The sequence below is a fragment of the Haliotis asinina genome, chromosome 16 (genome assembly GCF_037392515.1).
Source record: "Haliotis asinina isolate JCU_RB_2024 chromosome 16, JCU_Hal_asi_v2, whole genome shotgun sequence".
Classification (NCBI taxonomy): Eukaryota; Metazoa; Mollusca; class Gastropoda; order Lepetellida; family Haliotidae; genus Haliotis; species Haliotis asinina.
Genome location: NC_090295.1, coordinates 15,640,007 through 15,666,204, shown reverse-complemented (window position 1 = coordinate 15,666,204; position 26,198 = coordinate 15,640,007). Strand labels below are relative to the sequence as shown.

Below are 26,198 nucleotides of genomic sequence, written 5' to 3'. Positions count from 1 at the left end.
TGATTTCCCACATGGGTACAATGTGTGAAGCCCATTTCTGGTGTCCCATGATATTGCTGGAATATTGCTAAAAGCAGCTTAAAACTAAACTCCCTTCGTTACTTTGTTTGATGCTGAACCATACGTCATTTCAATATATTTAGCACAGAATCTGGCATCACTTATTGAATAAACCATGAATGCGAACTTAATAATTGTGTTTTTGTTGTAAAAAATGTTTTCCTGATGGTGAGTAACGGCAACAGCACATGTGATGTGATCAGCGAAGTTATGCATTGTTGAAAAATATTTGATTCTTGTTGTGGGTTTGTTCATGATATTGTTGAGTTTGTGATTATTGTTTGCAGAAGGCGTTCTGCTCGTTCTGTACCGACCGGATCTGGGGATTGGGCCGTCAGGGATTCAAGTGTATCCAGTGTAAACTCTTAGTGCATAAACGCTGTCATAAACTCGTGAAGAAAGCATGTGGTGGTCCGGTGGTAAGTAAAACAACTGCTAAGCCTAAGTTTTTCTCTTGTGGTACATTGTTTTTCAAAAGAGTTATTTCCCCTGTTTTGCAGATTCACTATTTGTTTAATTGTTTTATCTCATTAAAATGGAAGTGTACTTCATCATTACTATGAATAGTTGAACTAATTGTAACTAATATCTGGACAGTATGGAGACTTATTGTTGTCAGCTTGGGAGATGTAGCAATCTATCACTAATAGGACTGGTGTAACTGATATTGTAAATTATAATTATTATAACTGATAATTATCAAAGAGAAGGATTAAATAATGATCAGTCTCATGCCAAGTTTTGTTCAGTATTTAACAGTCTGTCTATAACATGAACCAATGAAACTGAGAATCACTTAGCAAATATTAATCCCCAAAGATAATTATTACATACTGAACTATTTCATGAAGCTGAGAAATACATAGCAGATATAAATCATCAATAATACAGTTTTAAAAATTGAACAGTATTTCAACAGTTATTTAGTTTTGTTTCTGAAGTTAAATATGATGTGCCACAATTGTATAATAAATGTCTATATTCACAGGAGCCATTACAGGGCCCGGCATACGACAGTGACAAGAGTAACAGTGGTGCTGGCAGCGGCATTGAAGAGAATGGCAACTCCCATCAGAACAATGTCTCAGGTTAGTGGAGCCAGGATAATAGGATATATATAAGACTGAAGAGTTGCATCCCTTGGTAAAGCCAGGATAATAGGATATATTAATCCATGCAGCTATAGTCCGTTTGGCGGACCGATGAATTGGAATGAAACTCGAAAACGAATAAGCATAACATACTCAATGAAACGCTGATCATAATCAAAACATGCTGCCAACTCTATGAGGTTTTCGCAGAATTTTTGTCCTAATGAAAAAGTTGTTTCACAAACTATCATTAAAATATTGACACAGTTCACTGTTTATTACGAAGGAGGAGTGCAGAGAAAGGCACAGCCAGGTGTTTGAGTATCATGTGCACACGCGCCAAGAAAGTTGTTTATTCATTAACCTGTACTGTCTCCATGCTTTCTCACACACCTGACTGTCCCTTTCTCTACACTCCTTGCTTATAACAAATCTGGCTTTCTCGTCCTTTTCTCACCCATACCCATTCACAGATGGATGGACATGGACGCATAGTCACAGTACTTAGTCAAAGTTCACTGCACATTGCTGTACCCACAACTAGGTGTCTGCACGTATTCATGTGGCCACCATTTGTGGGTTCTTTTAAGTGCACAGGGTTATGTACTGTAGACTAGGGATTGTAACAACTCGGAAAGAGTCACACAACGCGGACTCCAAGGTTTTTACACCTGGTCACAAGTGGGCTTGATCCCAACACCTCAGCCTCGCTGGATCACCAGCCTGACTGTTTAGCCAGCTTGCCATTTGCTCCCCATACATAGCTACCTGTCTGTTAAACCCATCGGTACACAGGGTCAGTACGTATGTCCCCTTTGATCATGTGAGAGGAGACTGAATGGATTGGCTTGATTATTAAAGACTGAAGAGTTGCATCCCTTGGATAGGCTTAAATATCTAGATCCATTTATGAATCTTTTGTATAACCTATTCATTTTAGTCAAAGTGATGAAACACCTGTGATTTGCATTACTTTGTCCTCCCTTCTTTGCAATGACATGTTCCAGGTAACATTAAAACACACCCCACTTACTCACTCAGTTTCAGGAGCAGCCTCTAACAGTGTATCCTACGAGCCAGGCAAGGAGGTATGTACTGACTCACAAAGACTATGTATTAAAATGATGCTTTTGGCATTCACATCCCCAGTAATGAAGTGTATTATGTCTCCATTGTTTTGTTTAAACACCCTGTAACCATTGTTTGAGATGACTTTGACTGACACAGTGAGATGTAAGTGCAATCATATTACACTAGTGTGCCTGTGGGGTGCTAGTGGTTGGAGATACGAATGGCAGCATCACTTCACAAACTGTGGTAGTGAGTGGATGAGCATATGACATACCAGAAATGATTACAGGAGGAGATCTAATGCACCGGATAATCAATTCTATGAAGGATGAGAAGTAGAGAATCCATTTTATGATATCTTTTATGTCTTGGATGAACTTCTTTTAAGACAAGGCCAATTTTATTTCTTGTTTTTCGGATCGGTCAATATTTTTGTTGACTTTCTGAAAAAAAAGGTTTTTGATTGTTTTTTGCTCCTTATACTCTTCTTAATATGCCAAAAGTAAATTATGTTTTGTATTTACATGGAATATTACTTAACTGGTGATTTTATATTGGAGTACAGAATCCTTAATACTAGACATAAAAATGGCCTGGTCCTAATACAAATTCTGAAGTAACACCTGAATTTCCTGAAGATGTATTCACCCTCAATAACACATAGGTTTAGAGTAAGTTAAACGGGGACTCCACAAGTTGTCAGGAAACATTCGTAAGCCTTTTGCCAGTGACAGGAGAATAACATTTGATGTACTTGCTCATGGAAACCTTTGTGTCACATAATGTGACACATCACCAATTATGGTCAAGACTTTTTAGCATCAGCTCAAGGTCAGCCACTCAGTTTTGTGATTGGATATTTCATTTTCATAGGAGAGTCCCCCTTTAACACACTGGTTATGACCGAATTGTTGTTTCCCTCCCAACTGTCTACATGTATTCTCTGTTGTACTTTCCTGAAGGAAGAGGAAGAAACACCTGCTTTCACTGAGGTAGAGAGTTATCTCCCTTGTCAATACACCTGGGTCTGTGCAAGCTTTCCACAATATTTATTTGCTTTTTTGTGTTGACAGCACAGAGCTTTTATGATTATTCAAGGGAATAGCATTCACAGCTTATTAGTTTTATGTGTATTTTTGTTCATTTTATTTCATTTTTTATGAAGTTTATATAGGTTGGGGTGTGTATGAAATAATCGTCTGTACATGATTCATTTTCTATACATGATTGGTGTTGGGGAGTTTTGTCTTTTTTTTCTCCCAGATGTGCACAGCGTCTAGTATTAAACACAGATATTTACTTGTGTACTTTGGACATGGGATTACTGAAGATTCTAAGTTCTAGTCCCACATTGTGCTTGATTATGACTTTGGTTTATCAGCATTTTTAACTAAAAAGCCCAAACAACTTAAGTAATCTATCGACCAAACCAAAATTGTCTAATATGTTTGAGTTAAATATCAATTTCAAGTCATTCTGGGAAATGTATTTTTTCAAATTTGAGTAAAATCTCTAACTTAAGTGAAAATTCAGACTTACGGTTTGTTTCAGGAAATCAGTACCTGGTGAGCGCTCATAGGTTTCATCAAATTTGAAAACATCAGATAGCTGTATATCAGTAATTAAACAGCATTATGACAGGCATTGATGTGACTGAAATATTCTCATTGGTATCTAACTAATTCTGTTATATTCTGTTAAAATCAGTTATGGTTCGTTGGTTAAAAGCTGATAGTGATATTTCATAAATGCATGTATGAAGATATGGTATGTGATATTTCATAGGTATGTTTAAGTTTAAGTAACAGTTTCCACTGGTGACATGTTTAAATGATTTAAGGGAGAATGTTTTCGAATCTTTGTTCAACGCATATGTTATTCATGTATTATTCAAAAGCCTGTCCAGTAATGTGGAACAGTCTACCGATGCAGATCACATCACATGAGAATCTACCAATATTCAAGTCACAACTTAAGATGCATTTGTTTAGTGATTCCTACTGTACTTGAAAAATGTCTTTCCAGATTCATCTCCAGCGCTTTTGGCACATGCAAGAAACATGCACCATTTTTGTATTATTTTATGTTATACTATCTGGTCTTTGCAAAGAATGTGCAGCCTTAAACAACATATCATTGCAAGGATATAGACCACTCACTGTGTGCTGTGTTGTCCCCTCAGAGACCTGGCATTTATCATAGGATGGGATGGAGAAAAGGAGAACTTGACAGGGATAAGATGGGTCAGAGGTCAAGGTCATCATCAGGATACAGAAAACAATGGATTGTTAGAGATAGCTGGTTTTCGGTGTAGGGAGGGAATAAGTGAGTAGGAGTGTTGACGAGAACACTGTATGGGTAAGGCAAGGACTTTCAGGGGAAGGAGAGAAAAGAACTGAATCAGTAGATCGAGAATGGGGAGATAATCCTGATAAGGTGGGTACAGAGTGGAATAGATCATTGTTTTGTGAAAATGGGTAGACAGAATACTGGGATGGATGAATATAGATGAACAGTGAAAATTAATGTTGAGTTTACTGATGACAGAGAGAACAAAAGAACAAATCCAGGCAAATAAGAGGATCACAAATAATGTGTAGACGCCTCCACGATAAATGTCAGGTCCTGTATCTGCATGCTGTGCTGTTCCTAAATATTGTCAGCCACTTTTTTTTTTTTTTGTGGGTCATGTCACTGCTTATCTCCCCTTGTCCAGATTATTCTGCATTATCCACGATGTTGGTGAAAACTTTTAAATCTCAATAGATTTTGAAGTGCATTTCTAATTTTGTGCAACCCATGTTACTCTTATAATTTGTATTTCCAATTATCATAATTGAACCTATTTCCAATCAGTATCAGTAGATGTGATTTGTCTACACAGGATCAAAAACAAATTTGAAAAAAGTTTGAATCCATAACAGAAACAATGACTCTCATGTACGTGAAGGGTTTCACAGATGGTTTCTAGAATACAGTCTCAAATATATGCAATCTTGAGTGAAACAGTAAATTATTGATGCTTATTTATAAATTATAGGGAGGAATATTTCAAAATGAAGCAAAAGAACCAAGGGCCTCTTTTTGCTGTGCATGACAAACATGCAGAAGGAAGAGAGAGGCTGTCATACGAAATACATTTTTATTGTTATCATATTTTGTATAATGCAGAAAAGTGATATCTGTGCTTCATTTGCTGGTTAAATGATCAAATGATCTTGTGTACCAGTGCTTCAAATATATATGGAGACACAATTTTTTTTTATTATTTTGTTGTTATTTCTTAAAAATTATTATGAGAACTGTTTTTGTTGGGTTTTTTTGTGTGTGTGTAAGAACAGTTCTATCTTTAGAAATATTGTAATAAGGCAGGGTTTTTTTAATCATGGTTCCTCTGAACTTTGACTTTCAAAAGTGGAGAATGGTTTTCTTTGATATTTATGATCTCTGATCATACGCGATTCTAGTGATGATAATAAATTGTTTAGTATTTTGCAAAAGTCTTTTCATGAGAGTGGATAGAATTAGTTGAAAATGTTGATTGACTCTTTCCTACACAAAAAGAGTTCATAAGATCATGTAGCTCAGTTGGCGGGATAGCCTAGTGGTTAAGGTGTTTGCTTGTGACGTTGAAGATGCAGTTTTGATACCCATTTGGGCACAATGTGTGAAGTCCACTTCTGGTATGCCTCAATGTGATAAAACCAATGTAAAAACCATATTCACTCGCTCAGAATCATATCCACGTATTACAGCTGTGTTTTAAAGTCACCTTTGTTTTATTTACAGACCGTGCAAGTTGATGTAAGTATTGTGGATGTTTCTTTATTCCTTCATAGTATCTCCTGTAGCCAGAAATGTTAATTTGAAGTAATGTTGCATTTGGAGAACCGAATTTCAAAGTTTGTGGGGTAGCCTTGTTGTTAAAGCGTTTGCTTGTCATATCAAAGATCCGGGTTAGAATCCACCCATGGGTAGAATGTGTGAAGCCAATTTCTAGTGTCCCATGATATGATATTGCTGGAATGTTGCAAACAGTGGGGTAAAATTAAACACACTCACTCACCAAATCACAAATTCTCTTGGTGTGTGGAGCTTCAGAGCTGGATTTGAATCCTCAAAATGGCAAAGTGGTTGTATTTCTACATGGTTTCACCATATTCACCTGTTCACTTAGCACAGCATCCATGAAACCAGTATTTCTGTTTGGTATTGTGTCACCAGTTCATTGATTAGTTTGAAGTTTGAAGTGAATAGGACCAGCAGCTTAAAATCACTTGTTAGGAGCAGAGATGTGCAGTTGTATAGTTTCTGTCTGTGTTAGAACTGGCTTTCAGTAACCCATCCTTGTCGTAAGAGGCGACTAATGTGATGAGGGAGTCAGGCTGTCTGACTTGGTTGACACATGTAAGAGGTGACTAATGGGTTGAGGGAGTCAGACTCTCTGACTTGGTTGACACATGTAAGAGGTGACTAATGGGTTGAGGGAGTCAGACTCTCTGACTTGGTTGACACATGTAAGAGGTGACTAATGGGTTGAGGGAGTCAGACTCTCTGACTTGGTTGACACATGTAAGAGGCGACTAATGTGATGAGGGAGTCAGGCTGTCTGAGTTGGTTGACACATGTAAGAGGTGACTAATGTGATGAGGGAGTCAGACTCTCTGAGTTGGTTGACACATGTAAGAGGTGACTAATGGGTTGAGGGAGTCAGACTCTCTGACTTGGTTGACACATGTAAGAGGTGACTAATGGGTTGAGGGAGTCAGACTCTCTGACTTGGTTGACACATGTAAGAGGCGACTAATGTGATGAGGGAGTCAGACTCTCTGAGTTGGTTGACACATGTAAGAGGCGACTAATGTGATGAGGGAGTCAGACTCTCTGAGTTGGTTGACACATGTAAGAGGTGACTAATGGGTTGAGGGAGTCAGACTCTCTGAGTTGGTTGACACATGTAAGAGGCTACTAATGTGATGAGGGAGTCAGACTCTCTGAGTTGGTTGACACATGTAAGAGGCTACTAATGTGATGAGGGAGTCAGACTCTCTGAGTTGGTTGACACATGTAAGAGGCTACTAATGTGATGAGGGAGTCAGACTCTCTGAGTTGGTTGACACATGTAAGAGGTGACTAAAGGGATGAGGGAGTCAGACTCTCTGAGTTGGTTGACACATGTAAGAGGTGACTAATGGGTTGAGGGAGTCAGACTCTCTGAGTTGGTTGACACATGTAAGAGGCTACAAATGTGATGAGGGTGTCAGACTCTCTGACTTGGTTGACACATGTAAGAGGTGACTAAAGGGATGAGGGAGTCAGACTCACTGACTTGGTTGACACATGTAAGAGGTGACTAATGGGATGAGGGAGTCAGACTCTCTGAGTTGGTTGACACATGTAAGAGGTGACTAAAGGGATGAGGGAGTCAGACTCACTATCTTGGTTTACACATGTCATCGCATACCAGTTGGGTAGATTAATGCGCATGCTGTTGATTACTGGATTTTCTGGTCCATATTCCATTATTTAGAGACCACCGCCATGTAGCTGGAATATTGCTGAGTGCGGCGTAAAACTAAACTCACTCACTCACTATTACTTGTTACAGACCTCACCAGGTGATGATGGCAAGCAGATGACAATGGATGAGTTCCAGTTGCTTCGTGTGATTGGCCGCGGGAGCTACGCCAAAGTACTGCAGGTGGAACATAAGAGGAGCAAGCGTATCTACGCCATGAAGGTCATAAAGAAGGAGTTGGTCAATGATGATGAGGTCAGTGAAGGTCATGGACATGAAGATCTGTTTATTGATGTCACATGAGGCAAGAGACATAAAAGTTTGAAGATCAGAGTTAACAACAAGGGGATATACAGGGATATACAGTGTTTACCTCAACTCTTGAAATTGGGGTCTGAGGGACCCTCAGTTGTTAGTTTTAGTGGTCTTTGCAGGTAGTGTGAGGGTCCTGTGAAGTAATGGTGTAGAGAACTGTCCATTTGGCTAATTTCTTTTGTGCCTGGATTGAACAATTGATCATATGGCCTGATGGATGAAACGATGCACTGAAAGAAAGAAAACCCAAACACTTTCCAAAGTCATAGGCGTGTTGTTGATACAATGTTGAGCATCCGTCAGGACTCGGTGAAATGTTTTTCTGCATCCATTCTCTACGTTTGTGCGTTCTGGACGCACACATTTGTGTGACTGCATTTGCCAGCGAGGTCACCAAAGTTCAAAGACACGAGAGACTCCTGAATTTGAGGGTCTGTATGGATGATGGTTCAGAAGTGTCTGTAGGGAGGTCAGGTTATCGGCCAATTTGCAGATTACTGTGTTTAGTACGAAATGAATCTGATGTCTGGTGTAGGTGATTTGTATTTATGAAATGTTTTAGAATAGTCTCTAAGACAGTTGAAGATCAGTTGTTCTGCAAAATATGTACATGATTTTGTGTACGATATATCCGTGGACCTCTACTGTGATTTGTTGCAGGATATCGACTGGGTTCAGACAGAGAAACATGTGTTTGAAACTGCCACAAACTACCCGTTTCTTGTAGGACTTCATTCCTGCTTCCAGTCTCCCAGCAGGTAGGCAGAGGCCCTTCCATCAAGTAACACCATCTTCATTCAGGTACAGGGGTGGTGGGGTATCCTTGTGCTTAAAGCGTTCACTCATCACTCTGAAGACTTAAGCTTGATTCCCCACATCGGTACAGTGTGTGAAGCCCATTTCTGGTGGCCCCCTGTTAAAAGCAGCTTAAAACTAAACTCACACAGTCACTTGTTCAGACATACAGCTCCCATGCAGTGACACAGACTGAAGTGTGGACAATTGCTTCATGGGAAGAGACCTGATTTGTGCATGGAGAAACTATATTTATCTGACTAAATAGACTAATTTTAGACAAGTGATGATGTGTGGTGCTTTGGGTGGTCACAAGTTGAAGTTAAGCAACTTGGGTCACTAACAGCCCAGGAATAGGTGGCCATGCTAGGTAGCTTGACTTCTGAGAGTTTCTAGACTTTTGTCCTGCCACATAACAAAGCACACGTCACACGTGATCTTCATTAATTAGTAAAAGGTTGACGCTTTGAGCATGCATATGTGTGTAGAAACAGGTGCTTTGTAAATGACCATGATTATTGATATTGTTATTAACTCTGCTCTATTTGTTGGGGCGGTGGGGTAGCCTAGTGGTTAAAGCGTTCGCTCGTCACGCCGAAGACCTGGGTTCGATTCCCCACATGGGTACAATTTGTGAGGCCCATTTTCTGGTGTCCCCTGCCGTCATATTGCTGGAATATTGCTAAAAGCGACGTAAAACCAAACTCACTCCCACTCACTGCTCTATTTGTCAAAGAAGTCAGCTTCAGTATGATCATAATTCATGTTAGAATAGTTCAAGTCTTCATTCTAGAACATCCTATTTACATGCATTGGAGGATCAATGTTGTATTTCTGTGTATTTCTGTCTTTTATGTTTAGGTAAGCAATTAAATATGAATAACATCAGACATGAGGAAACCATTTCATCATGTTATTCATCACAGTTATTCCTGTGAATCAAACCATAAATGAAAAATGAAATCATTGCTCAGCAAAAATTTAAAAGTTTGGTCTCTGATTATTTCTTTGGCCTGTATGACATTTCTGTAATCAACTTTTTTATTTTGCCCAGGCTGTTCTTTGTGATAGAGTTTGTCAATGGCGGCGACCTCATGTTCCACATGCAGCGACAACGCCGTCTGCCAGAAGAACATGCCAGGTTCTATGGTGCTGAAATCTGTCTGGCACTGAACTACTTACATGAGAGAGGTAAAGATAATGTGTCTGGATTATGATTGAGTTTACTGTCTCCCCGGTGATATTTCACCCATATTGTGACAACCACTGGATTAGGATCTGTGCCTATAAGTCCAGTCGATCCACAACAAGAGGCACATCAGGAATCTCTAACGTGCACCCCATGGCATCCATTTGTAATATTATTAGTTAATTGAAGTAACTTTTGTAATTTAATTGATTTCACCAAAATTGTTTTATTAGTGTGTTGGTCATTCAATGAATCAGTCAGTTTAAGCTTTGAGGTTTGCATGAAAGATTTCTGCAAGGATTTCTTTCTCATGGTGTCTTTCCCTGAAAGTTGATTTAAAGTGTTATTTAGCCCTACTCAGGTCTGCTAGTCTTAAATTCATCTCCCGAAATGGCCCCTATTATGATGCAAATAATATGAGTTGTTCACTCAGCCAATCAGAACATGATATTTATGTGTGAGGTAAGATAAGCATTAATATAATGATATAACGTTGCTGAAAAAGGTGAGAAATTCACGTACTCGCTGTGTGAATTCAGGGATAGTGTACCGAGATCTGAAGCTGGACAATGTTCTTCTGGATGCTGAAGGCCACATCAAACTGACTGACTATGGTATGTGCAAGGTATGTAACAAACTTCTACCTCTGCCATCACGTCATTTGTTGTGTAAATATCTTTTTTTATGCTGGGGCTGCCATTGAAATTCACATTAACGCTGTCTTGGAATTAATCATGAAAGGCTTCGTTTAAAGTTTACAATTTAGACCCCTTGATACAAATACAATGGAAGATCTTGTGTATCCATGGATCATCTAAATATGTGGCATTGAATTTTGTGAATATCATTGAAAGAATGATTATTAAACTCCTGAACTCATTCATGAGCTACAAACATAAAAGATGGAAATACTATGCTGATATATACTACTCTTTGTTGTGTTATTAGTTATGTATCTATGCAATATACTAATACTGGAATTTCCAACCAGTGGCAGCCTTTAGCTTACTTGTGAAAGTTAAGTATGCATTAAAATTTCAGTAAGAGAAAATAAAAAAGCAAATCCTTTTAAAAGAATTTGTCTTTAGGTTTTGAATTTGTAAGCTTTCAGCAACATTTCAGAATTAGTCAATGTTTTAAACTTTCCTGTTTTGTGAGAGATAGTGGGACTACTTTCATGAAAATATAATGCCTTGAAGGGAAAGAAGAATTGTTTGAGACATCTAGATATTCCTGTAAACAAATTATATGATAAATATCACTGAATATATTCATTTGTTTAAATTCATCAGAAAATTGTTTAATGTTCCAATGATATTTCATCTGCATGAATGAATCATGTCATCGTCATTGTGCATTCATTCCTGTATTCTAGTGTTTCTGTAGCATCATAGATACATGTAGCACCTGGACTGCATGGGTGCTTGTTGCACGAACACCATCAGGTCTATTGCAGGGTTGAGGCTAGGTGCCCAGTAATAAGCGGTACCTTGATTACTACTTTGGCTGTCGTGGGTGGCATTATACCCCAATGATATGGATTGATGTAACCTTCGCGAGTGAGTGAGTATGGTTTAAATCCACTTTCAGCAATATTCTGGCAATATCACAGCGAGGGCTTCACACATTGTGCCTATGTACGGAATCACACTCGGGGCTTTGGTGTGATGAGCCAAAGCTTTAGCCACAAAGCTACATTTGAGAACCATTCCATGATCGTAATTCTATATTAAAATAAAGGCAATATCATGTTTGTTTGGTGCTGAGACTGCTGTGTTGAAATATGTCTTGGTTGTCAATCCATGTCATTTGGTGTAACTGGGGCGGTGGGTTAGCCCAGTGGCTGAAGCATTCACTCATCTCTCTATAGACTGAGGTTTGATTCCCAAAAGGAGTACAATGTGTGAAGCCCATCTGGCATACCTTGTTGTTATATTGCTGGAATATTACTAAAAGTGGCCAAAAATTATACTCACTCAGTCATACCTAAAAAGACCAAACTGCACTACCCAGTCGTTGATCCTGTTGAATAGTACTAAAAGTGGCGGAAGACCATACTCTCTCTTGAGGATAATGTCCCAGTAAAACAAGTGGTTTTAAATAAGATGGTGTTCCCCCATGCATGACGTGTATGAGTTGATTCATTGACATTCTCACAACATCAGGAGGGGCTGGGCCCTGGAGACACCACTGGGACATTTTGCGGCACACCAAACTATATTGCACCAGAAATACTACGAGGCGAGGAATATGGTACGTGTGTCCTGGGCGCGAGCATTCTCGTCTTTCATTTGATGCCTGGCTGATGGAAGGGGTTGTCTGTATGAATGGATCAATGAAACGAAAGATATTATCAGGGTCTCATGTTTGTGGAAATACAGGCAGTTTGTCGGACGTAATGAATTGCATCAACAATCGCTTTCCTGAAGTTTGATGTCAGTGATCAGAGTCTTCTCAAGTTTAATCCTGAACATATATTTTAAGTTAATGTTAGGATTCATTGTGTATTAATGTCTTTTTATGAGGCAGCTATAGAATTCTAAGACTATGCTACCTGTCCATGGCCTGATTGTGACAGTTGTCAGACATCCATGTACTTGGGAGTTCCATATCCTGAAATCGTCCATTTTGTATAAGATTGAATTGAGATTTTCAATGAAATGAAAGTTGATTGTAGCATGAGAGGCATCCGTGATCCAATGTTACAGCTATTGTTGCAGGTCAGCTTCAAATCAGTCTTTTGCTAAACCCACGCAGGGAACATTTTTGTTTTTTCGTTCTAAGATGACAGTTTCATTATGTCCAAAGTTGCTCTGTCCAGTTCAACTACATGTATTTGCATTATCTGATAATTGTTTTGAGAAGTTAATTTGTGCAGACAGCCCCTTCATTTGAATGCTTGTCGGGACTTTGTTGGAGTTTAGATTGACCTGGAACATTTGTTATCTGCTAAGACACATATTTTCCTTACCAGTGACTAATTTCTAACTATTTTGCAGATACAAATCTATTTCATTTTAATCTAAATTCCATCAAAGTTAGTAGATAGGATGACTTATATTTCAGTTCATTAGCAGAGCGGGTAAAAGGTTGTGCAGCCCTTGTGCACCCACCACCTGGTAAAGGCATCATCCATTATCAAGCTGCTGTCATGTTTAGTTAGATGGCAAAGATTCAATGTGTTTTCTTGATTTGCGTATCGTAGGAAGGATTGTGGCCGGGCGACCGGACTAACACATTCTGCGGAACTCCAAACTACATAGCACCAGAGGTTCTACGGGGAGAGGATTACGGTATTGAGAAATACTGTGTGATAAATAGTGTTCAGATTGTACAAAACTTGTTTGACAACTTCATATTTACATTTGGTTGCACTTGGTATGTATACACTAAAAAGGTTGTCAATGTTTTTCAAGTCCATAAGGTTTTAACCAGTCATCATAAACGATAACCACTTTCTGTGACATGAGGGCCAGACAAATTACATCTTATGTTATGGATTGTTTTCATTCAAAATGACTGACAGCAGGTAAAAAAATTAATGTATTAAATGAATATTCAAGGACATCAGTTATGGCAGCTAAATATTTATGAATCAAGTAATAAACTAAATCTGTGGTCAAATTTTGGTCATTTGCTTCAGTTCATTCAGTCAATGATCAGTTTTGCTTTGTTTTTGTTTTTATCTAACATTGAATTTGTTTATCATATTAATCCTGAAATTTACAAACCTAAAACACCATTCTAATTTTATATTTCAATTTCTTAACAAGATTTCTTATCTGATAATTTGTTTCGGAGTATTGGAAGTTGCAGAGCGTCATCATATTTGCAGTGTGGAAACAATATTGAGAGTCTGTAAATGAACATGTAATTGAATTTGTCTGGCCCTCTGATAAAATACGATTGAATCTCAAAACGAGTCTGAGGTAATGAACCACAAGTTATATAAAAATTTGAGAAAAATTAACTTTTTTCAAAATACTTTGATTACTTGACAAAAATTTAAAATTAAGACAGAACTGTTCTGTGTGTCTTGAAGTTGTTAGACAAAGTAGAGTGAATGCAAAACCATTATCCAATCAGAATCAGGCTTGGTGTCAGCCAATCATACGCCTTGTTATTCCTGCTTGTTCCATCACATTTTTTGTCATCATTCCTTTCTCAGTAATGTTTATCTATAGAACGAGAATGTGTAACTACTTGTAGCACTTTAGAACTTACAGAATATTTCTCATTGTACACTAATGGAGCATGTTTTATTGTTTACACAACCTTTGTCTGTTTTTAAAACCTTAAGGTCTCTAAAAAAAGTAAATGGAAAGATTATTTTTTTGCCTAATTTTGATTGATACAGTTTCCTAGTTTCATCTTTAATCTGTATACTGGCACCTTCATAACTGCTTTCTATAGGGGTGGCAAGGCAAGCATGTGATGTTTGACAGATTTTATTTGACAGATACTGATGCCAAGATATATTTTTGATTTGATTATTGGTACCTTCAGAGCCACTTCCTTTGAGGATCTGGGGGCAGTGGGGAAACCTTGTAGCTAAAATCCCCACATGGGTACCTAGTGTGAAGCCCATTTCTGTTGTTACCCATCATGATATTCTGTCAGTTGTTGATCAGTTGGTGCTGATGTCTGTATAGTGTGGATAGTATGGACATGTTTAGAGTTATGTCCCTTTGTTATTCTAGGATTTGCAGATTGTGTTTGAATTTCTGAATGGATTTCCAATGTGTAGTCAAACAGAGCTATACTCATTCTAGTAGGTTTTGTTGTGCCATGATCCGATGACCAAGCATGGGTTTGATTTCTAGATTCAGTTTAATAATCAAACTTTATGGTAGGTCAGTTCCATACCTCTGCCCTGTGTCACAGAACAATGGTGATGCTAGTTTCCTAGTACCTGCATTATAACAAAGAGAGTCAAAGCCGTACTCTTGCTGAGACTGTTTATTTTACCAAAATAGTAATCGTCTTGGACCACATCATATGGGACCTTCTTCTTCTTGACTTACCATGATTACTAAACACTGATGAAACCGACCACTTATCTCTTGTGAATGTGACTTTTGACTTTTAGGCATCCTATAACTCTCTTAGCATGTTTTCTTGAGTTTAAACCAAAGCACAAGTACATCAGAATGTGATTTAGGTTAGTTTCTTTGATTGTTCGTGTTTGATTGCAAATGGTATGGAAAGAAATGCATCCATGCTGGTCATGAGAGTTGACTAATCCGTATGGGATGGTGCATGACCTATGCTAGGCTATCCTCACAGATTGTTGCTCATGCTATGAACTTATACTTGGCTACCTTTTTCAGATAATGTCTGTTAATGTCACAATGTGTATAGCGACTTTGCCCCTGGTCTGAAGAGCGAATAAAGTAAAACTCTTCACATAGTGTAATCTTAGAAAAGTTAACAAGCAGCCACACAATATATACAGTGACTTAGACTCTGTTCTGAAGAGGAGTAAAGTGAAACTGTTGTTTAGTTTCATTGATATTATAAATTGTTCACTGATCACGAGGGGGATATGGATTCATGTACCCACCATGTTTGTTCATGTTCCCTGAAACTCAAGGGCCCTGAGGGACCAGTGAGCAACATATTTTTCTTACCAATTATCTCAATGTTAATTTTGAACGGTTTGAAGCATGGGTATCAGATTGTACACTTCAGCCGTCCTGTGTCAATCAAACGATTTGAATCTTGCATCTTGCTGTTTTTCCTGCAGGTATTGTCTTGGTAAAATTGCCACTGTGTAATTCATCTTTGTAATTTTCACGGGGACACATTTAGCATTTTGTCATAATTTATTTATTGGAATGCGAGTCATACTTTTTCGTAGCCATCACTAGATTTTACACACAACACAAGAAAAACAGATTTAGAGTTATCTCCCTTCCAACGATGTGCATTTACAAAACATTAATACTTTCTGTGCATCTATGTTATTCGATATGAAGATGTAACCACCACAAAGTACTGAATGAGTTGCCCATGGCAACAGGGTACATTTCAATGCATTGGCACTCATCCAGTTAGGAAACAACATTTCTGTGTGATAAGATAAAATGATAGGCAACATACTTTACCCATATGTTCATAGTCTGAGTCCAGCACAGGTAATAATAGGCCACATAGAATATACATGTGACCAAAATGTACTGAATCTGATTCAGAAATCCATCTTTTGTCTTACACCGTGAAGGGTTTTGGCATAGCTGAAATATTGCTGACAATATAACACTAAAGCTATGTCAGTTTGACCTGAAGTACTCTACATATGCATGACCCGGTAGGTTAAGTTAACTCATTGAATAGGGGAGCATAGAACATTAAACGGCGACCTTACCTCTGCTGTACATACATGTTGAATAACTGACAAAGGCTCACCGTCTACAGTAATAAACCCAACCAGTTGTGACAAGGTCATGCATTGCACCAGTATTCACTTGATCATGTCAAGTTGAACAAGCTGTACAATCACTCACTCTTTTTTGGTTATTTCTCATCAAATGTATCTTTGCATCTCCATGCATTAAGGCCCTTTGTACTTTCAAATTTGTGTGAAAATATTTCCTGTTAGTGACAATTACTTCCTGTGAAATGTTTGTGGGTAATTTTCATTTGTCAAATGCTTTTTTCATACTGCTTATGTTCAAAGCACAGCATTTTACCATCTCAGCACATTTCATTTTCACAACATGTTTGTGACTCTACACGTCATTCATTCCTGTCTTAAAATAGGACACTAAGAATAAATCCTTTGTTTTTTGCATTGAAGGAATCGCTAATTGAATGTTTAGAATCAGTAATATGCTGAACAGCAAAAGAAATGCAACTCTTTTTGTCAAGTTTTTAAATAGAAGATATAAACATGAACGCTTACGTTTATGAGATTTCATTTTTTAAAAATTGCGGTTCAGTATACTTGTGATGTTTGAAGGCCAACCCTCAGTGATGACGGATACCATTTAAGTTAAATTTGTGCTCGCTCACTCACTGATGACCTGAGATCTCTTTGAATGTGCAAGTGTGTGTTCTACATGCATTCAATGGATGAAGCCCTTTAACAAACCATGCTTGACTAAGTTCTATTGTCTGTCACAATAGTTACTGCTTACTGATCCAGGAATCATATTGCTCAGTGTTATAGACTCATGGTCTTATAAAACAGACAAAACTAGCAGCTGATCATCACCCGAAACTAATTGTGTGATTTCTTGTAGTCTAATTACAAATGAACTTTTGAGATTTGTTGTAATGTTTCATGTGTTTAGAAAAGGTTCCCAACAACCTTATTGGTCATAAGAGGCACTGATGGTCTTGCTTAGTGATGTGATTGAAAGTTTATAATGGCAGCCGGTAAATAACCAAGTTTGGACCAAACAATCAAGTGACTGATATTATGTGCATGGATACAAAGACGTACAGGGTGGAGGGGTTGATTTTTGGTTAAGTTGCTGGAATATTGCTAAAAGTCACCTGAAACAAAACTCACTCACAAAGACAAACCAAGTCACCTCTTGCGACCAGCTTGTGTTGACATTGGACCGGTTTTAACCCAGATTCTCCAATGAGTGGACATACTTATAATAGATCTAACATGTTCTGTGTGGCTGTTCCAGATTTCAGTGTAGATTGGTGGGCTCTAGGAGTCTTGATGTTTGAGATGTTAGCAGGACGATCACCATTTGATGTTGTTGGAAATGCTGACAACCCTGACCAGAATACAGAGGACTACTTATTCCAGAGTGAGGCTTTCACCTTCACCTTTCTTCAGATGTTGATCTTCATGTTTGTCATCAATTTGATGAGTATTTCTGACAACTTTGTGTGGTGGAGTAGCCAAGCAATTAAAGCATTGGCTTACCACACCGAAGACCCATGTTAGATGCCCCACATGGGTACAGTGTGTGAAAATCTTTACAGATACATGTAGTTTCTTTATTAACTCAGCATATGACATTTATAAACATATGTAGCTTCTTTATCAGATTAGCAAGTGACATTCTATGTTCACAGATACAAGTAGTTTCTTTGTTAACTCAGTACTGTAAACAGTCAAATTTTTGTGCCCATATAATTTTCACGAACTTTGTGTCAGACTTCATGACACAAGAATAAAAAGATGCGATAATATAGATATATCATACACTCTATTCAGGTAAGTCAAAGACACAAAAACAATACAGGTGTCATTGCTCAATCACTTGTCACGGCTGGGCTAATCTGGATTAACACTGCTCAGTCACGTTCTATTTTCATTGTTCTAACACCCAATTAAAAAGGATTAATTCTGAAATTAATTACATTTGTTTTTAAATCACTTTGCAAATCTGTTTATTTTATAACACCTTAATAGTCACGCACCTGCATGTCATGTAAAAACATTCAGAGATGCCCCTGTAACAAGATCACCTTGCAAAAATAGCAAGACGCGGAAAGGTTTAGTGACCATCACTCATGAAAATTTAAAGACACGGAAATAAGACAGTTTACAGTATACATGACATTAACAGACTTGTGTAGCTTATTTATCAGATTAGCAAGTGACATTCTGTGTTTACAGACACAAGGACTTTCTGTATCAAAAGTGTATTTCATACTATGTTTACAGATTTAGAGTATCCTTGTCATGTTTTGTGACTGTGAAGTATGTCATTGTTTTCAGTTATTCTTGAAAAGACAATCAGAATCCCTCGCTCCTTGTCGGTAAAGGCTGCATCAGTCTTGAAGGGATTCCTTAACAAGGTATTAATGTTATCAACATTGCAATCAAAAACAAGATCCATAGCACTCACTTGTTATGATTAATCTGTTCATGTTTAAACAATTACTGGCAAACAAGGCTAAGTTGGACTGGGGTAGTGAAGTAGGTGTTGCATGCAGTGAGCAAACCCATTTGGTTTGTGAAATGTGGAGCAGATGCTTTGTAGTGCATGACAATGAAATTGCTTCAGTTTGCTGAGTCAGACCACATGCTACATCCATCATAGTACACTTGATCACGGACAACCTGGGGCCCCTTCTCTCTAAATGGCAAGTGTCAGTGGGTGGCACTCATACCTGCTAATACAGGTCAGTTGTCAGATCGGTGCTCAACTTTACCCTTATTTGCCAGTAAATGAATTCATGTCGCCAAGTGAAAATGTGAAGAATTGTGAGAGTCATGATCTTCTCTACAGCAACTCATTGAGATAACAGTAGACAGGATTGTGCATTCATGCTTGTCTATAGAGAATGTGATGTCTTCTTGAAACTTCCCTAATACATGTTGCATGGACATGGTGACAAGGCTAGATTGCTTATGAAGTAGTATTACGCGGTGCTTTACAGGACATTGATGACTTGGCTGGCACATGTCATCAGTTCCCAGTTGCGCAAATCGATGCTCATGCCATTGATCACTGGATTGTCTGGTCCAGACTTGGTTATTTACAGACTGCTGCCATATAGCTGGAATATTGCTGATTGAAGCGTAAAACTGAACTCAGTCACTCACTCACAGAACATTGATACCTAGATACAGGTGTGTGTAACACATTAAGAAAATAGTAGGCAGGGGTTGTTTTAATCCATCATGATATTTAGAATGGACTATTAAATTAATGTTTGTTCATGTAATATTTACTATGCATGTTGCTTTGACACCCTGACAAGGTTGTACTGGTTAAGAAGTCGTAGCACTGAGAGGCTTTCATGTCATTGATGTCTTGATACAGTAACACAGTAGGATTATGAAGGCGCTATGTCATTTTTGTGAAACAGTAATAAGACATCTTAACAAAGCCATATTGAAAGTCGTAGCACTAAGAGGCCTATGCGACATGGATACCTTGGAAATATTTGATGTTCTCATGGGGCAAGACCAATTATATTTCTTGTTTTACTGATTTTTGTGCTCAGGAAACCTAAAGTAGGATGGGAAAATAAATAAAAACAAAATCACCCAGGGGAAAATTAAATTACTAGTTAAAGTAATATTACATTTAAATACAATGAGCATTTACATTTGGCAAATTATGAAGGGTATATGGGGCAAATAACAATTAAAAAAATATCTTTTTTGAAGTTTACATTTTTCGCCAATAAAATTTTTTAGGATTTTCTTCTGTAAGTGTGGAGAATTAATTCATATTTTTTTTATTCTTGGAAAAATGTTATCAGTGAAACAAGAAATAAAACTGGTCTGGCCCAGTCAGAAATCATTCCATTCTTGATATTTGGTTACTTCAGAGCCCTAAGGAACGTCTAGGATGCCACCCCCAGACTGGGTTTGCAGACATCCAGTCCCACCCATTTTTCCGTTCTATTGACTGGGACATGATGGAAAGGAAGCAGATTGCTCCTCCATACAAACCTGTCATCAAGTCAGACCGTGATCTGGAGCACTTTGACCCTGCCTTCACCAACGAGCCTGTCCAACTCACCCCTGATGACCCGTGAGTAGACAATTACTTACTGTCAGGATTAAAAGGGTTAGGTAGATAAGAGGGTTGGCGTATATGTCCATGTAGATCATAGAGATTTCTAATCGTTAAAAAGAGATTGATCTTTTGTTTATAAATATGTTAGAAGTATTTTTGAAGTGAAATAAAAAAAATGTCAGAAACAAACCATGCCACATTAAATACTCTTTATACTTTGGTGTTGTAGGTGAACTGTAAATAATTTTATGATGAAACCTTTTTTATTTTTCAGGAAAGTAATTGACAAGATTGATCAATCAGAGTTTGATGGCTTTGAGTACGTGAATCCATTGTTGATGTCTATGGAGGACTGTGTGTAGACTAGGTGGCGCTGTCTTATGTACCGAGCATTCCGATTGGATGTTGAAGCTGTAACGTAGTGGTTGATGTAAAAGCTGTGTGTGGATAATCTTGGAGGACTTTGACATACTGCTTTGAGAGGAAACTATATTAAGTTTGATCAATGCGATATTGAGTGTTGTAAATGTCGTGTAGAAAATCTGTGAACAGGATATCTGGTGTTATCATTGTGATATTGATGCTCTTAGTACAGTAACAGTATGTTACACCATTTAGACTCACAGGTGATATTGGTACCATAACTTGATATCAGGATGATAACAGTTCACTGATACATGATATCAGTTGCTTAGATGTCTCAATGATATCACATATGGATTGTATCACTAACATGGCATTATCACATGTTAACATAGTTCAGGAGTCATATGAAGCTGCAATCAAGATATTGACATGACGTGGTATTGGCTTCCACTTGCGTGATGTCACCAGCCCTACTGATGACCTGAAAAAGTTATTTCTTACCAGAATGGCGCACAATGACTTTGCACTGATAGTGTTTGCGAAATAGATGGAGAGGCAAGCAGCTGTTGATGTGTCATTGAAAGAAATTTCTTGCAGTGCATTTCTTCACATTGTATATGTAGCTTAAAGCCACAAATATTGTCATTCACAGATCACCCCTTTTGTAATCATATTTGTTTATCCAATCTTTCGGATCTCAAACTGATGCATTAATGATCATGAGATGAATATGTTATACAAAACTTGAATTTTGCAACTTCATTAGATGAAAGATACATGTACTGTTATAAAATATGAAATATTTAATTCGGTGGGATGGAAATAATTTGTAGAATTTTGGTTACCTTTTGTTGATACCATTTCTCACACTACTTCTCGCACATGGATTGGTGATGTGATGTGATGTGATGTGAAACAATACCCACACTGATGGGTGATTTGGAGATTTCACAGGTGGCTGAGTGGGTACAGACACCAGAGTATCCAGAGTTCTGTCCTGCAGTAATGTCAGGTTCTGGTGTCCTGGGTAATCCAGTAACAAGTAATACTGATTGTGGAAGCTATAAGATAAGGATTCCAGAGTTGTCAAAGTCAGACAATTTGCTTTTGAGATTTGTGACCCTTAGTGGGAGCTGCACATGGCCAGTGGTAAAAACAGCACAATTGCTGTTCAGAGTTGCATACCTTTGACGTGCCAGGCTCTTGGTCTGGTCATGGTTTTCTTACCACCATTTATGATGCTGAGTATGCCTGTTGTATTTGGAAGGGACATATGTGGCTTATGGAGCAATGTCTGTTGTAAGTAGTTGTTTCTCTCGACAATATCATGTTTTAGTATCCTCTGTTAGAATTTTGGATTTGCCACAAGCATGGTCTGTGGAATATCCGCGCCACCCAGTGCTTTCATCACAGAAGCATCTAATCTGATTCTTTGGGTGTTTCATCTCTATTATCGTAATCATGGGACAACTGCAATGCTGTTCAAGGAAGCTTATGATCAAGGGTGAATTTGAAAGACCCACTCTCACCTGTGACCTCACACCCTGAAGGATTTAATTTGGAGATAAACATCATGTGTGGGCCAATTTCCGGGTGTTATTGAGTATTTGAAGCACGGGAATACATTTGGCACCATTGAATATGGGTACAGCAGTGAAGTGTCATCAGCTGGCCGTTTCAGCTGGTTCCCATGGTAGCATCTGGAGTTGCTCATTTGTGAGGTCATGCTAACTTTACGTCACAATATGATTTGAATGACGTCACTACTGTTGATGACACAACAAAACAATTGTTTGCAATGTTTCTATGTGTCAATATGCAGCGAACAGTCTTGCAGTTTCTGGGAATCTAATACCATTTGATCATGTTTTTCAACCAATTAGATTACAGAACACGGTGACTTTTGGTTTACCATCAGTTGTCACAACACCGACCACAGATTTGTCTGGCCCAGATTACTTTAAATGCCAACATAATATCTCTTCTCAGTCAGAGGTTTTAGGGAAGATCAGTGGTAAAAGAGTTTGCTTATAACATAGAGGACTTCCCCTTCAGCTGTACAGCGATGGTGGGGTAGCCTAGTGGTTAAAGCATTTAATTCTCCTCATGGGTACAATGTGTGAAGTCCATTTCAGGTGTCCCTCACCGTGATAATGGAATATTGCTAAATGCAGCGTGAAACCCAGCTCACTCATGGGTACAGTGCATGAAAATCATGTCAGATGTTCCTGCTGTGATACTGACCAGATAGCACTAAAAATGATGTGATATTATGCTCACTCGATAATCAGGTCACAGTTAGTCCGAAGAGACGAGAATACTCATGCATTGTGCTGAAGGTTAAAGAAGAGGATTCATGTTATCAAGGGGTTGTAATATGTCAGATGGTTGTTGAAGTACATTTATGGAAGGTTTTGCAGTATTTTTTCAAGTTTTACTTTAGATGAAGAGTGTTTGGCATTGACATTAAGCTGTGTGCATGAGGACCAAGTGTAGATAACACTGACTACATATGATTGTGTACGACATCAAGATAGTGTGGAACTACCATTGTTTTGGTTTTTTTGGTAGTTTCTGGTTCAGTATGCTGTCAGTCAGTTTTACTCTTTTGTAGATAATAAAATATTTCAATTATTGCATTTGCTGCTTTTGTAGAAATTTCAGCTTTGTTTCAGCTAGAATCTCCAATTTGTACATATAACCTGTTAATAATTGCTTCTTGAAATGAATATTTTTATGTGTGTTGCAATGTGTGCAGGATGTTTTGATGGAATTTCAGTACACAGTGCCTGAATTTGTACATGTTGAATTGTAATGTGGGCTAGCCTTATGGTTAACGTGTTCGCTCATCACACCGAAGACTCTAGTTCAGTTCCTTACAATGTATGTATTACAGTGTATAGCATCACCATGTGATAATAGTGTTTTGTAAACATGGCATTGAAGTATTGAAATTAAACAGGAATGTTCTTAGTGAACCCTAACACTAACTAACTAGTTAGAGTTCACCTAGAACTATGGTGTTTTGATGATATTCAGTTGACCAGATCACAAATATGAAGTTTTGTACCCAGAACAGGGTCAGCATTTATTGCAGTATGGGGGCAATGGGGTAGCCCAAGGTTAAAACGTTTGCTCATCACGCCAAAGATCTGGGTTCAAATCCCTCACATGGGTACAGCCTGTGAAGCCCATTTCTAGTGTTCCCACTGTGACATTGCTAGAATATTGCTTATAGCAGCACAGACCGTACTCACTCACCGACTCATGATTGCAGTATGTTACTGTTGCTAGGGTGCACCTGGGCTGTCTGGTTTTGGTTCCATCAGCTCAGCGGGGAGATGGGGTAGCCTAGTGGTTAAAGCACTTGCTCATCACCCTGAAGATACGGGGTTGATTTCCCACATTGGTACATCGTGTGAACTTGTTGCTGGCATATGACTAAAAAAGTGGCGTAAAATGGCCTATGTCCCCCTGGAAAGATCCAAGGTGCATCCTGCTAGTTAGAGCTCTTACAGTACTATTATGCTCTAGGGGCAGCTTTGTGGTTTGAGCATTTTCTTATCACACCAAAGTTCCAGGTTCGATTCTCCACATGGGTACAATGTGAGTCGCACATATTTTATGTCCCATATTTTGATATTTCTGGAATGAAAAGGGGTGTGAAACAAAACTTCGTTTTATCCTTTATAACCACAACTATGTATTTGCATGTTTCATGGATTTCTATATTCAGTATAGTGCTATAGATATTATGTACATACACATAGTTTTAGTAAGAAAGTACTAACAAACCTTTGATTTGGTATTAACACAGATATTTGTACTGTATCTAGCCATTCCATTGCCGATATGAAACGTTGTTTGCAATTTAAATGAATTTGAAACAGAAAAGGTGAAATCTTTGTACTCATTCCTGAAATTTTGACTTCTCAGACTGAGGAAAACATACCAATAATATACAGAACAGCAAAAGAAATGCAAGTATTGAAAAACTGAAATTTCATGAAAGTATGCAATGACAGAGACCATATCTCTGGCGTTGATGTTTTTGTCTTTGGTTTTATAAAAAATAGATTTGCGTGTCTTTCTCTTATTTCATGATGATATACTTATCTTGACAACTTAGGTCTCCAAAAAGTCACACCAGTGTAAATTATGACAACCTGTTGCTAAGGTCACTCTTGGGAATAGCTGCCAGAATTATTGTCCTATTTCTGTAGATGAGATTCCTTTTTTTCAACATTTCAGTTGTGATGCTGCATTCAGTTATTTCCCCTTGTCATTAGTTTGATTTTCGAATTAGTCTGATTATGATTTGTTTGCACCACTCATTCTCATTGGTTATGTGTGACTGTCAGAGAAATGTTCTATGACACAAAGATCTGTCCAGCACTGAACAACTTCATGGGGAGAGGTGGTGCCTCTGTAACAGGATTGTTAGATTCAAAAATGCTTTATAAGCAGTTTGTCATAAATCTGGAAACTACTGCAATAAAATGAGGATTTATTTTTGCTTTTGAAATTCAATTGATCCTGAGTTGATCACTTAATTATCGTTTTGTCTGTCCTGCCCAAATACCGATAAACATCTACAGTAATTACTGTTAATAGATTGAGACAAGACTGAGTAGCATCATCACCAGTCTCAGGCTTCTGGCTTTGTGCTTCTGCATTTAAGACTGACTGGTACAATACTGATCAATGTTGTAATTCTTGTCATCCTATGGAATAGAAAGCCTACACTTCTCTCTTTTAGCTATTAGGACATATTTAGATGATACCTTTCAGCTTCCTGTATTCTCTTAAAATGCTGGTACCGGTACTGTTTACAAAATTCAAGCCCTCAAATTAATGTATTGAAATGCAGATGTGTTCTGTTTTATTCTTTTCACTAAGTTATTTTAGACTCATTGTTGTATAGCCTCACATGACACTAATCATCAAGATTCGTTTCAACCAATATTTCATTACATTGTCATTACTGCGTTGTGACTTGTTTTTGACATATCTTGCTTTGGTTGGATGTTTGAATATATTGTATCTATTTTTGTAGGCTCCTATATGTATATATTTTAGTTTATTAAGTATCTTGCTAGTTGGCCAATGTATTAAAGGTGATAGAAGTTTTTGTATGTAAATATCCTTTTTCTGAATAATAAGTTCATTTCAAAGAGCTTATTTGAATTGCTGTGCAGTCATATTCATATGGAGTGTTGACCATTAAATGTTACAAAATTGTTTCTTAGCTTGTAAACCTGTTAAAACCTCATTGTACTTAAAAGTAATCACTAAAATCAGGTTTGTGTGTTAATGATCAGATTGTCTGGAATGTAAAGGGTTATCTA

At 37.9% G+C, this 26,198-nt stretch overlaps 2 protein-coding genes across 4 annotated transcripts in view; one reads left to right on the top strand and one right to left on the bottom strand.

Moving 5' to 3' along the window:
• The window catches only part of LOC137267914 (protein kinase C iota type-like), a 76,802-nt gene extending 55,862 nt beyond the window's left edge, over window positions 1-20,940 (top strand). Inside the window, exons 7-20 of one of the 3 annotated variants that reach the window (XM_067802358.1) lie at window positions 348-479; window positions 1,049-1,148; window positions 2,193-2,239; window positions 3,185-3,214; window positions 6,012-6,026; window positions 7,831-7,995; window positions 8,716-8,813; window positions 9,905-10,041; window positions 10,579-10,664; window positions 12,205-12,292; window positions 17,683-17,808; window positions 18,729-18,808; window positions 20,294-20,499; window positions 20,759-20,940. In XM_067802358.1, coding sequence (XP_067658459.1) covers window positions 348-479; window positions 1,049-1,148; window positions 2,193-2,239; window positions 3,185-3,214; window positions 6,012-6,026; window positions 7,831-7,995; window positions 8,716-8,813; window positions 9,905-10,041; window positions 10,579-10,664; window positions 12,205-12,292; window positions 17,683-17,808; window positions 18,729-18,808; window positions 20,294-20,499; window positions 20,759-20,846 — 1,398 coding nt within the window. In that variant the 3' untranslated portion in view covers window positions 20,847-20,940. Of the gene's footprint in view, window positions 1-347; window positions 480-1,048; window positions 1,149-2,192; window positions 2,240-3,184; window positions 3,215-6,011; window positions 6,027-7,830; window positions 7,996-8,715; window positions 8,814-9,904; window positions 10,042-10,578; window positions 10,665-12,204; window positions 12,293-13,244; window positions 13,510-17,682; window positions 17,809-18,728; window positions 18,809-20,293; window positions 20,500-20,758 lie in introns of those variants that run through there. The other 2 variants (XM_067802359.1, XM_067802360.1) reach the window with 2 other exon arrangements.
• Window positions 1-26,198, bottom strand: part of LOC137267918 (F-actin-capping protein subunit beta) — a 384,252-nt gene that overhangs the window by 64,883 nt on the left and 293,171 nt on the right. The window lies entirely within an intron of this gene.